We start from the raw sequence: 12,605 nt of genomic DNA, 5'->3' as shown, positions 1-12,605 counted from the left end.
GAGGGAGGCTGAGGGGAGAAGGGCTTCCTCTGAGGGCCTATCAAGAATCAGGAACAGAACTGAGGCCCCTCCAATTCCCAAGCTGGTAAGCAAAACATATAGATGGGGAAGAGATCCAAATTGGAATAGGAATGAACTATGAAAGAAGAACCTCATCTCTCCCATGTCTCTGAAGCCCTAGGTCCCACCACCCTGTTTCCTCTCCATTTTCATCTCTTACTAGATTTCACTTCCTGTCCTCTGCCACTTAGATAACAACGTATCCATCTACCCTTCAAAATCCCAGCCCATCCAACGATCTCACATCTTCACTTTCTAAACCAAAGCTTTTAACAACTACTGGATAAAAAAGACTCAAAATGTATATTGGAAGCAACTGTAAACACATGGTTTCAATCCCAATTAGGCTTCAGTGCTACCCAACAATCTTTTTCATCTTCCTGATCACTCCCACCCCTCACAGACTATGTCAAAACTTCTCTACTACCTTTTAAATCCAGAATCCATTTCTATTTCCTTTCAAAAAGCAACTTGCCCTGGTTGGTGTGGCTCAATGGATTGAGTGCCAGCCTGAGAACCAAAGGGTCACTGGTTTGATTCCCAGTCACGGCACATGCCTGAGTTGTAGGCCAGATCCCCAGTAGGGGACGCTCAAGAAGCAACCACACATTAATATTTGTCTTCCTCTTTCTCCCTCCCTCCCCCTCTCTAAAAATAAATAAAATCTTTAAAAAAAAGAAAGCAACTCTATAACTCTAAACAGAGTAAACCATAGCAAGCCTCTTCTTTTTCTTTCCTCACTTGAAATCTTTCTATATATGACTTTTTAAAATTTAATCTTTATTGTATTTTTTCCATCACCATTTAATCCCTTTATACCCTCCTCCGCCCATATGTGATTTTTAAACATCTAAAAAATATGTCCAATTTCACTCGTTACAGGAACATAATTTTTAATTAGACTAAAATACAGAAAAACAGACACATGGACCAATGGAACAGAATTGAGTGCCCAGAAACCCACACATATATGAACAACTAATTTACAACAAAGGAGCCAAGAATACACAATGGAGAAAGTCTCTTCAATACATAGTATTGAGAAAATTGGATAGCCATATGCAAAAGAGTGAAACCAGGCAACTATCTTAAACTATACACAAAAATTCACTCAAAATGGATTAAAGACTTGAATGTAAGACCTGAAACAATAAAATGAATAAAGACATAGACACAAAGCTTCTGGACATTGACCTTAGTGGTGTTTTTGTGAATTTGACTCCAAATGCAAGAGAAACAAAAAACAAAAATAAACAAATGGGACTACATCAAACTAAAAAGCTTCTTTGCAACAAAGGAAATCATCAACAAAACAAAAAGGCAACCAACTGAATGGGAGTAAACATTTGCAAATGATATTTCTAATAAGAGGTAAATATCCAAATATATATAGAACACATACAACTCAATAACAAAAAAACAAACAAATGGGGCGAGGGCCCATTTTATAAGGGGGATAAATAGTAATGAGAAAAAATACAATAAAAAAATAAATTAGCCCTGGCTGGTGTAGCTCAGTAGATTGAGTGCCAGCCTGCAAACCAAAAGGTGGCTGGTTCAATGCCCAGTCAGAGCACATGCTTGGGTTGTGGGCCAGGTCCCCACTGGGGGCATGTGAGAGACAGCTGATTGTTTCTCTCATACACAGATGTTCCTTTCCCTCTTTCTGAAAATAAATAAAATCTTGAAAATAATTAATTAATTAAATAACTGAATAAAAAAGTAGACAGAGGAGCTGAACATATATTTTTCAAAGGAAGACAGATAGGTGGCCAACGGGCACAGGAAAAATGTTCAATATCGCTAATTATCAGGGGACTGCAAATCAAAACCATGGGCTATTATCAAAAAGAGAAAATAACAAGTGCTGGCAATTGCTATTATCAAAATAGCTATTATCATATAGCTATTATCAAAATAATCAATAGCAACCACACCTAAAACAAAAACAAAAGCAAACTAAGCAAACAACTAGAAGAGGAACAGAACCACAGAAATGGAGATCACATGGAGGGTTATCAACAGGGGAATGGGAGGGAGAGAATGGGGGAAAAGGTACAGAGAATAAGTAGCATAAATGATAGGTAGAAAATAGACAGGGGGAGGGTAAGAATAGTATAGGAAATGTAGAAACCAACGAACTTATATGTATGACCCATGGACATGAACTAAAGGGGGGGAATGTGGGCAGGAGCGGGTGTGAAGGGCAGAGGCGGGTAAAGGGGGAAAATGGGACAACTGTAATAGCATAATCAATAAAATATATTAAAAAATGAAAAAAATCAATAGCTATTTTCAAAGAGAAAATAACAAATGTTGGCAAGGTATGGAGAAAATAGAACCTTGATATGCTGTTGGTGGAGCTGTCAATTGGTGCAGCCACTATAGAAAACAGTATGGAGGATCCTCGAAAAAACATAAGAACTACCATATGATCTAGCAATTCCTCTCCCGGGTATTTATCCAAAGAATATGAAAACATTAATTCAAAAAGATATATGTACCCTAATGTTCATCGCAACATTATTTATAATAGTCAAGATTTCAAAACAACCACTAGTGTCCACCAACCAATGAATGGATAAGGACGACGTGAGATGTATTATTAATGGAACACTACTCGGCCGTAAAAATGAGGAAATACTGCCATTGGTGACAACAGGGAGGGATCTTGACAGTTTTATGTGAAGTCAGAAGAAAAAGGACAAAAACTTTATGATTTCTCTCATACATGGAACATAAACTAAAAAGTAACAAATGAACAAACAAAACAAAACAAAAACAAACTCATAGATAACAGACAACATATTGGTGGTTACCAGAGAGAAGAGGGGTCAGGGGAGGGCAGAACAGATAAAGGGGGTTAAATACATGGTGACGGATGGAACACCAGGCTTTTGGTGGTGAACACACAACAGAATATACAGATATCAAATTATAATGTTGTATACCTGAAATATGTTATTATTAACCAATGTTATCTCAATTAAAAAAAAAAAAGCCAAACCATGACTCAACTTATGAGATGATAAATATTTTTCAAATGAATTAAAATTCTATAATAAAAGATGGGAAATTTAATTGAAAAACTAAATTCAAATGAATTTTCTACTTATCAAAATGTCAAAGATCAAAAAATACAATATACTGGATTGCTGCAGATATAGAGAAGAGGCATTCTTAATAACTCGCTCATGGAAGTATAAATTGGTACAACTAACCTAATAAAAACTAGCAATTATCTCAAAAATTTTTAATGCACTGTGCCAGCAAATCCACTCCTAGGAATTTATCCTACAGATACACTCATACTTGAGTTCAAAAATGTATCTATATTTAATAATATTTGATAGTTTCATTTTTGTAACAAGTTTAGACTCACCCTACATGTTCCTCAATAGAGTTATTAAATAAGTTATAACAACATCACATTCAAGGGAATACCTGTAGAGTTATGAAAAAGAATGAGGCAGATATGTATGCACTGATATATATTATTTTCCAAAATGTATTGTTCAGTAGGAAAAAAACAAAATACAGAGTAAGGTATACAGGATTCTATATCCTATACAATTAAAAAAATGCTCTACATACATATATTCTTGCATGTGCAAAGAAAAATAGCTGGAAGCACATTCAAGAATTGTAACAAACATACTCAAAAATGGTAACAATAGATGCCTCCAGGGAAAGGGACTAGGGCACTGGAAACCAGGGTAACAGAAGACATTTTTCACTGCTACTCTTTTTGTTAATATTTTAAATTTGTTTCTTTTTAAAAAATTTTATTTATTTATATAGAGAGGGGGGAAGGGAGGGAGAAAGAGAGGGAGAGAAACATCAATGTGTGGTTGCCTCTCATGTGTCCCCCACTGGGGACCTGGCCTACAACCCTGGCAGGTCCCCTGACTGGGAATAGAACTGGCGACACTTTGATTCGCAGGCTGGCACTCAATCCACTGAGCCACACCAGCAAGGGCTTTTTAAATTTCTTTATATTGTATATATATAATTTTCAAATAGTAATAAAATTAAAATAAAAGATTTTAAATTGGCTAGTCCTTCCAAATGTGTGTCCTATAAAGTCTCCTTGCCTCGGCAAGGACATCCCACTCATTCCTCCCCTCTGTCATGCACCTTTAAGCTCTTCTCCACTAGCTCCTTCTCCTCAGTTTATAAATATATCCATGTCTCATTCTTAAATACTTTTCATTCATTCATTTCAACAAATATTAAAACGTGCTAGGTTAGGCACTGTACGTGACCACTATAATCCTCCTAACCAATGTATTTCCTCTCCCCACGTTTCACTGCCAAGCTACTTGGCAAAAGCTATCTGGTCTCACTATTCCTACCGCATTACCTTCCCCTTATTCCTTAACTCACTGTACTTATATTACTAGCCGAACTACTCTAACAAAACTGCTCTAACAGAGGATACCTAATAGTCAAATCCAATGATATTTTTCAGCATCTTCCCTACTTGAAATCTCCTCCTCAAAAACTATCTTAAATTTAGTGGTATCACCCTCTAGTGTATAAGTGTGTGTGTGTGTGTGTGTGTATTTCTTTTTTCTTCTTTTACCTCTCTGGATCCTCTTTCAAGGTTCTGAGATTCAGAAAAGTAAATTCTCCTGCACTTGGTGTCTTAGGTGTGCATCATTTACCTGTTGACTCTGCGAGGACACTTATCCGGCTTGATATCCACCTCGTAGTGGTAGACGTCAATCTTAGGGATGTCCACCTCAAAGTAATTGGCCAGGAGCTTGATTGGTTTCCCCACTGTGCCAATGCCAGGCCTGCGAGGTGCTTGGAACACCTGCTGCAGAGGGGGCAGGTATGCGCCCGCAGCTACAAGACAAAGAGGCTGATGAGGGTAAAGTCTGGCGATCTCCTTACACACGTATCAGAGAAGGCACAAGGCTCCCCAGAAGAGGAGCAGGAGAGTGCAAGGGGAGCATCTTTTCTGCCCACCTAAGCAAACTGAGGGTTTCCACTGGCTCAGACATCCCAGTTTCATTTTTTTAAAAGCTCTCTCCAATTAGGAAAATTACCCTTGTCTATCATAAATTCATCAAGTGAATATGTAATAAGTTCCTATTACATGTTAAGTAGAGGGTCTAAATCTGGCTCCCAGTAACAACACCCTTCCTTCTACCAGATTAAGATACATGCCTCCACCAGGTATCTAACAGACCAAGAATGCCCTATTCTCTGCCAGCCAGATGCTCACTTCATTCATCACCACCCTGAACGCAAAATAGCATCACCTTAATGCTCCTCTGTAGGCAGGAGGAAATTCCAAAGAAGGCCAGATTGAGGGGTGGGACAGTGTTTGAGAAAGGATTAAAGACAACTGAGTCGCTGAGGCTGGAGACAGAAAAGAAGAAAAGGCTAAAAGGATAGAGTTTGGAAACTAAGAAAAGGAGAGAGGCTGAAATAGGGAGCTGATGAAGAAACCAGACTGGTGGTCTTAACAAAAAAAAGGGTTGAACTGGGAGCCAGGGAAAGACAGAAGGCTGCAGTTAGGGGCTGAGGTAAGACAGGTTAGAGTCGGGAGTTTGGTCAAGAAGCAAGCCTGCAACTGGGGAAACAATAAAGGAAAAGCTCACAAGAAGAAAAAGCTAGGGAATGAAGACACACTGAATATAGGAGACTGAGGCAAGCGGAGGCTAGAGTAGAGGACTTGGGAAGCAGAGGCAGCCTTTAGAACGCTGGAGAAGGGAGAGATATGGGCTCTGGGGAGGATACAGGACTGTCTCCATGGCCCACAGCTCCTTCCACACAGAGCCAGACAGCAGCAGAAGGGAATCAATTGCAAGACGGATAGGGCCCTGGGGACAGGGCTAGGGCAAGGCCAGCTCCCACTACTTTCTCCTCTCTGGCTACCAGCCTGATCGCTGCCCCTAGTTTTATTTTCTATCTAAAGGGAAAAGGAAAACAATAGAAGAGAAGCCTTTGTCCAGAGCTACTATTGTCCTTGCCAGTAGAGGACCAGCTCAGGTGGGAGGCAAGATGAATAAGCCAGCCCAGAACCTCCCATCACCAGAGCTCGGTTTTCACAGTGGGCCAGACTGGGGAGGGGGGGAAGCGGCGGGGGGATGGGGCATATCCTCAGCTGGGGGGTCAGGAAGAGGTCAGAACCATTCATGGAGAGGGGCACGCTTCCCAGAGCTAAGCTGCTGTCTCCTTCTAACCACCTGTCAAATCCAGCCCCCCCCCCCACCCCCACCATGCAGACTGGGGAAGGCAGGCCCAGCCTGAGGGGAAAGACCTTCAAGAGTCAGCCACGTGGGGAAGTGAAAGCCTAACTCTGAGCACCTGACCACCTACCCTAAAAAGAGGTAGACAGAAATTACACACAAGGCACAGACACACACACACAACGTGACACATACCTGTCATTGGCATTCAAACACTCATTTAGACCTGGACAAAACCTTTATACAAATACCCCTTACTACCCTAGATTGTAAGCTCTTCAAAGGCAGGGACCATCTTCTTTGGTCACTGCTGACTCTCCTGTGTGGATGTCTGACACACAGGAAATGTTCAATATACAGATACTAAGTTAACAAACAGATCCACAGACACACCGCAAAGAACAGACACAGCGCACAAACACAAAAACACCTGCAAACTATAAACAATTATAAACTCTGCGCAGGACAAACACGCACCCTGGTAGATGTAGCTGGTAAAAGACACCCTTCCCCTCTCCAAGTTCTTACATTCCATTAACCTCCTTAGCCTCCCCAGACTGAATAATCAGCTGGAGCCTAGGAGAAAGGCGTCCCTAGAGCTGGGGGCAGGGTAGAACTGACCGGGGATGGGACAAACACTGGATCCTCAAAGCCTTCTCATCCCCAGAAAGAGGACTATAGGCCAGACAGTCTTAGGTACCAGGCACCCGTCACTCCAAGGAGGCTTTAGGAAAACAGGAAAGGCCCAGAGCACTCCCTCATCCCCAAACTAGGGAAGGCAAGAGGAAGGAGTAAGTTCTGACCCATCCCATCCCCCTGCAAGCCTCACAGCTGTAGCCAAGCCCCCCCCTTACTTCACCCTGCCCCCATCTTTTAGTCTGAGAAAGGGAGACACTTCCCCTCAAACCCAGACAGGGACAGACGGCCACTTTGTGATGCAGATGAGGGCCCCAGCAGAGAGGACAAAGCTTGGGCCTTGGGGGAAAGGGGCGGGGCCCTTCCTTGCAGACAAAAGCAAGGAAGGAGGGGCTGTGAAAAGGACACTCCCCCTCCCCCATCCCCAACCAGCCCTGAGAAGGAAAAGTAACAGAGCTGAAAGGCCAGGCTCAGGGACTCCTTCCCTGCAGTTCAGAGACACATAACCTCCCAAGGAACCAGACAGCTTGTACAAAAGACAAATGCAAGGCTAAGAGGCCAATTCTCCAAGGAGAATTTGTCTACACATAAGTATATACAAAATGTTAAATATCCGATTATGTTATTAACAATTTATGTCACCCTGGAATGGGATTCAACTTAATAAATATGCACTTTGTGTCAGGGCCTAAACATTTGACACTACCTGGACCCCCAGGGGGCTCCCAGGCCAGTACATGTGCTCAGAACACACCTGAGCACGGAAGGCACCTTTGGACACAAGCCCAGTGAAGCCAGCAACAACACCTCACTTTTGTGGATTCTGGCCTCCCAGTTCCTAGAGAATAATAGTCTGGGCCTGGCAAGGAGACAGTTATGGGGTACCTTCATCCACAGCTTCCAGAATGAATTTCAATGACACCGTTTGGTGAGTCAAAGCCTGCCCTACTAGGCTACAGTCAACTCCAGATACCAGGCTGTAGTCCCTCCCCTAGAAGCTCATTTCTTATAACCAGTCTGGTTTTTTTAACGCTTTTTAAATTTATTTATTTATTTATTTTTAGAGAGACGGGAAAGGAGGGAGAAAGAGAGGGAGAGAAACATTGATGTGAGAGAGAACCATCGATCAGCTGCCTCTTGCACACCCCCAACAGGTAACCTGGCCCACAACCCAGGCACGTGCCCTGACTGGGAGTGGGACCAGCGACCTTTCGTTTGTGGCACGATGTCCAACCCACTGAGCCACACCAGTCAGGCTGAGTTTTGTTTGTTTTTTAATCGCTCCAGCCAATTCTTCAAGAATCCCATTAAGAACTCATCAGCATAAAATAATTAGCAGCCTGGTATGGATGTCAGCTCCTGGCAATCTGTGGTAACCTCTGTGCCCCACTCCTAGTGTAGTCCACAGGTTGTTGCAAACAGTCTCCAGCCTAGAAAACCAAGAGAGTTCCTGGAATGGTGAGACAGGCCTAAGAGAAGGAGTAGTTCTCTGAACTCAGCTGCTCCCTGATCTCTATCTTAAGACCTATCCAGACTTTACCAGGTTGTTTTTGCTTGGGGAAAAGGACTTACAGATCATTGAATAGATAACTTGAATGAGTTGGTAGGAGCTATTTCCTTGAAATTAGGTCTGGTATAAAGGACCAAGATTCTTCCACCAGAAATGAAATTCATGTCCCAAATGGAAATCCTACTCCCACTCCCAGACCACTTGGAAGGAGGTGGTGTGAGATATGATCTAAAGGACTCCCAGGTCCAGCCCTGACCAGTGTGGCTCAGTTGGATGGCCTTTGTCCTACAGAGCAAATGGTCACCTGTTAGATTCCCTAGTCAGGCATATGCCTGGGTTGTGGGCAACCTGCGTTCAGTCCCTGGTCAGGCGCCTATGAGAGGCAACTGATGTTTCTCTCCCTTTTTCCCTCCCTTCCTCTCTCTCTAACAATAAATAAATAAAATCTTTAAAAAGAAAAAAAAAAGGATTCCCAGGTCCAGGCTGCTCTGCCCATCAAAGTACCTAGGACACAGGAGGTGTCACCATCCCACCACCCATCCTGGGGACTTCAGTCTACTTGTGGAAGCCAAGCCTCAGTTTCTCCTGTTATTATCTCCTTTACTCCTGATTACCCGTGAGCAAGGAGACCCAGCAAGGTAAACGATATAATCCCCTCCCTCCCCCAAACAACTTATTTGTGACAAAAGGCTAACTTGGCAACCTTGGGTCTAATGACATGGCCCTAGCAGTTTCTGGGGATTAGAGAGAGGAAATAGATAAGATGCCCAGTGGGAGAGTGGAGCCACAGACATATTAAGGTACAGAATGAGATAGCTGTCACCTTGGGGGCCATTTCAACGCAAAGGTCATTATCCTTTGATTAAAAGATCCCACCTCTACGCAGTATTGGACCAGAAGAGAGCAAACCAGGCAGACAACCTCTTCCAGGTAAACCTGGTCCTGGCCTTGGTCCATCAGTAACCAACACCTTTTCTAAGGCCTATCTTTAAGGAGGACCCGCCCCAAGAACATTGCGTCCATCCCAGTCTTTCCTCATCCCAGTGGCAGAATAAGGCACTTGGCAAACTGTGACTGAGGATTTTCAGGGCTAGTGTAAGAACCCCTAAGATAGGGAAGGGGACCATTTCCATTTGCACTCTGCCAGCATAATCTTAGAGAGACTGTACCCCACCAGCGCGCTCCTTTTTCCAAGCCAAACCACGCGGGATGGAGAGTGGGGGGAATTCGAGCAGCCACGCCCCCACCACATAGGGCAGCCCCTTCCAACGGCTACCTCCGCGCATGCTCGGGCGCCTGTGCTCCAGCTCCCCGGACTCACGGGGGGAAATCCTGGGGCTGGATCCCCACCCACCGCCCCCTGACCCTCGCCCCCGCGTCAGGCCCGGTTGGGCGGAGCTCACAGTCCAGCCCTGGCGCCTTCCCCCAAGAGACGTTAGCCCAGCCCAGAGCCGCTGAACCCCCGCCCCTGGCATGCTGCGGCTAGGGCCCATCTGCGTCGACCCCCTCCTCTCCAGGACACCTGGAGCCCGCCCCCTGCCACCTGCCGGGACTCTCCCTAGGCCTCCCGGGACCTCCGGGAGTTCTTACGTGTGTTGCGGCCCTTCTCTAGATTACTTCCCACCTCCAGGATTGTATAGAGCCTCCTTTGATAAAAAGGCCCCCATCTCAGAGCTCCATTCACAAGGTTTCCCCCGGAACTGCACGCAGCCCCTTTTAAACTGGGCCCCCCATCCCATAAGAACCTCTCTCCTCACTCAGGAAACCTCCTCTCACTCGGAAATCCCACTCTTCACGCGGGAGTCTTCTGGTCCTCTGGAACGCGCACCGTCTCCCCCCACCTCCCCGGGGCCCTTACCTGCTCCCGAGGGTCCCGCTTCCATCCCATATACCCGTGCGGAGATCAGGCGGCCTGGAGACTGTGGAGTCCAGTGTGAGGGGCCTAGGTACCCCGCACTCTAGCTGCTAGGGCTCCCGGGCCGGGCTCGGCTCCCGCCCCAAGCCCGGCCGCTCGCGCCGCCACCCCCGCAGCCTCCGTTGCCGCCGCCGCCGCGGAGCCTGCAGCAGCTCCCCCTGCGAGCACCCAGCCAGCTGCCAGTGCGCAGGCGCGACCGCCAGGCCCAGGGGGCGGACGGGAACGAGTCAAGCGGGGCGCTCCGACGGCAACAAAGGCCAATGGAGAGGGGCGGGGGCACCGGGGACCTGATGCAGCGGCCCCTGGCGGTCGCCTGTCAACGTGCAGCCCGGCGGGAGGGCTTCGGTAGAGGCGCAGCAGAACCGCGCAGCGGCGTAAGTGGGGCGGGGCGGGGAGGACACCCACCAGCAGCAACCTCGGGCCTTGTGTCTTTTCCCCAAATAGGTCCCTTCGAGCCTACACATAGCCTCCCCGCTTTGCACGGAGCCCCGAGCACATTACGGAACCCCACCTCATTGCCAGGTCCCCCTCAACACTCCGAGCAACCCATTACCCAGGGGCCCTGCCTCCCACCTTTCTTCCCAATCTCTCTCATCCTTCACGCTTTGGCTGGAAGGCGACTGCCTCCGCGAAGCCTTTCTCCGTCCCTAGTCACTGAACTCTCTGACGCCACCCTCTTTTCCAGGCCGCGTGCTGGGTGCTGAGACCACAGATATGAAAGAGACCCTGCCTACCCTGGAAGATGTCACACTCAAGTGCGCCTACAGACCTCTATGTGTGGGACCTGGGAAGCACCTGTCTCCACTTTCTCATCTACTGCTGATGCCTGAACTCAGTCAATGTGCTTCTGTCCTCACCACGTCACTTAAGACTTGTGTCGAAGTTCAAAGGATAATTTTCAAGTCTTATTTCTCTGACACTATGATTCTCCTTCCTTTTTGAGCCTTCTACTTGGCTTCAGCATTTTCTGAGGTCAACTGCTTAAGTCCTTTTCAGTCTTCTTCAAGGGCCCCCTTTTGCTTTTGCCCTGTTAACAGGGTTCACCATGATTTCAAACCCAGCTCTCTTCTAATTCAACTCTCCATTTTCCTCTTGAAGGTTTCATCCATTCTTATGGCTCACCTATCTTTCCAAATCTCTGTTTCCAGATAAGTCTCAGACTCGTATTTCTAAGCGTCTGCTGGACAGCTCCACCTGGATATCCTACCAGCACGTTCAATTTAAAGAGTCCAAAGCCGAATTCTCTATCTTTACCCCACAAATGTGCTTGTCCTATGCCTTCTAATTCTGCAAGTGGCATCTTCATCCCAGATATGAAGTTTCTCTCTCTCCCTTGCTTCTTCCCCCCATTCAGCTGTTCACCAAGTCCTGACATGTTTACCTCCTTAATTACTCTCATGATTGATCTCCCTGCCTTTCTGATGACTCCTTGTGGTAGGGCAGACCCTTATTATACTTTGCCCAAAGTATACCACTTCTTTGCTAGCCTCACAGTTTCTGGGGAGCTTCCTTCTATTTGGTCTGCTGTAGTTGATAGGCGGTAATAGACCCAGCTCAGACATCATTTTCCCTTATATTCATTCATATGTATTCACCCATATGTATTTCTTGATGCCTACTTTACACTAGATGCTGTGCAGAAGGCTAGGGACTTAAGAGAAAGACCGTACCCAGTCCCTGACCATAAAGAGATTAATTTCTGACCCTCATCACAGTCTGCCTCACTTCTCTCTAGAAAAGGTTCTCAAGCAGCAGGCATGAGAATAACCTGGAGAGCTTGTTAAAACACTGATTGTGGCCCTGGGCGGGTAGGCCAGTTGGTTAGTGTCGTCCCAATACACCAGGGTTGAAGGTTCGATCATGGGTCAGTGCACAGGGCCCATACAGGATTCAACTAGTGAATGCACGGATGGGTGGAACAACAAATCAACTTTTTCTTTCTTTCTTTCTCTCTCTCTCTCTCAAAAAGGAAAACCACTGATTGCTGAGCCCCACCTCCAGAAGTTTGTGATTCAGTAGGTCTTGGGTGGGACCCAAGAATGTGCATTTCTTTTTTTTAAAAAGATTTTATTTATTTATTTTTACAGAGAGAGGAAGGGAGGAAGAAAGGGAGAGAAACATCGATGTGCGAGAGATATGCCAATTGGTTGCCTCCCGTGCACCCCCAAATGGAGACCTGGCCCACAACCCAGGCATGTGCCCTGACTGGGAATCTAACCATCAAACCTTCGGTCCACGGGCCGGCACTCAATCCACTGAGCCACACCAGCCAGGGTGAATG

General features: G+C 45.9%; 1 protein-coding gene across 2 annotated transcripts in view; it reads right to left on the bottom strand.

Annotated features, from left to right (window-relative positions):
• LOC112299351 (protein argonaute-1) overlaps window positions 1–10,522 on the bottom strand; it is a 38,139-nt gene extending 27,617 nt beyond the window's left edge. For both annotated transcript variants that reach the window (XM_024554569.3, XM_024554570.3), the window contains exons 1-2: window positions 10,268–10,522; window positions 4,728–4,911 (exon numbers count right to left, since the gene is read on the bottom strand). In XM_024554569.3, the coding sequence (XP_024410337.1) occupies window positions 4,728–4,911; window positions 10,268–10,292 (209 nt within the window). In that variant the 5' untranslated portion in view covers window positions 10,293–10,522. The remainder of the gene's footprint in view (window positions 1–4,727; window positions 4,912–10,267) is intronic.
• Window positions 10,523–12,605: the final 2,083 nt, after the last annotated feature.

Source organism: Desmodus rotundus, chromosome 3 (assembly GCF_022682495.2).
Source record: "Desmodus rotundus isolate HL8 chromosome 3, HLdesRot8A.1, whole genome shotgun sequence".
NCBI classification, from domain to species: Eukaryota; Metazoa; Chordata; class Mammalia; order Chiroptera; family Phyllostomidae; genus Desmodus; species Desmodus rotundus.
Note: the sequence above shows the minus strand (reverse complement) of the source record. Positions and strands in the feature narration are given on the sequence as shown.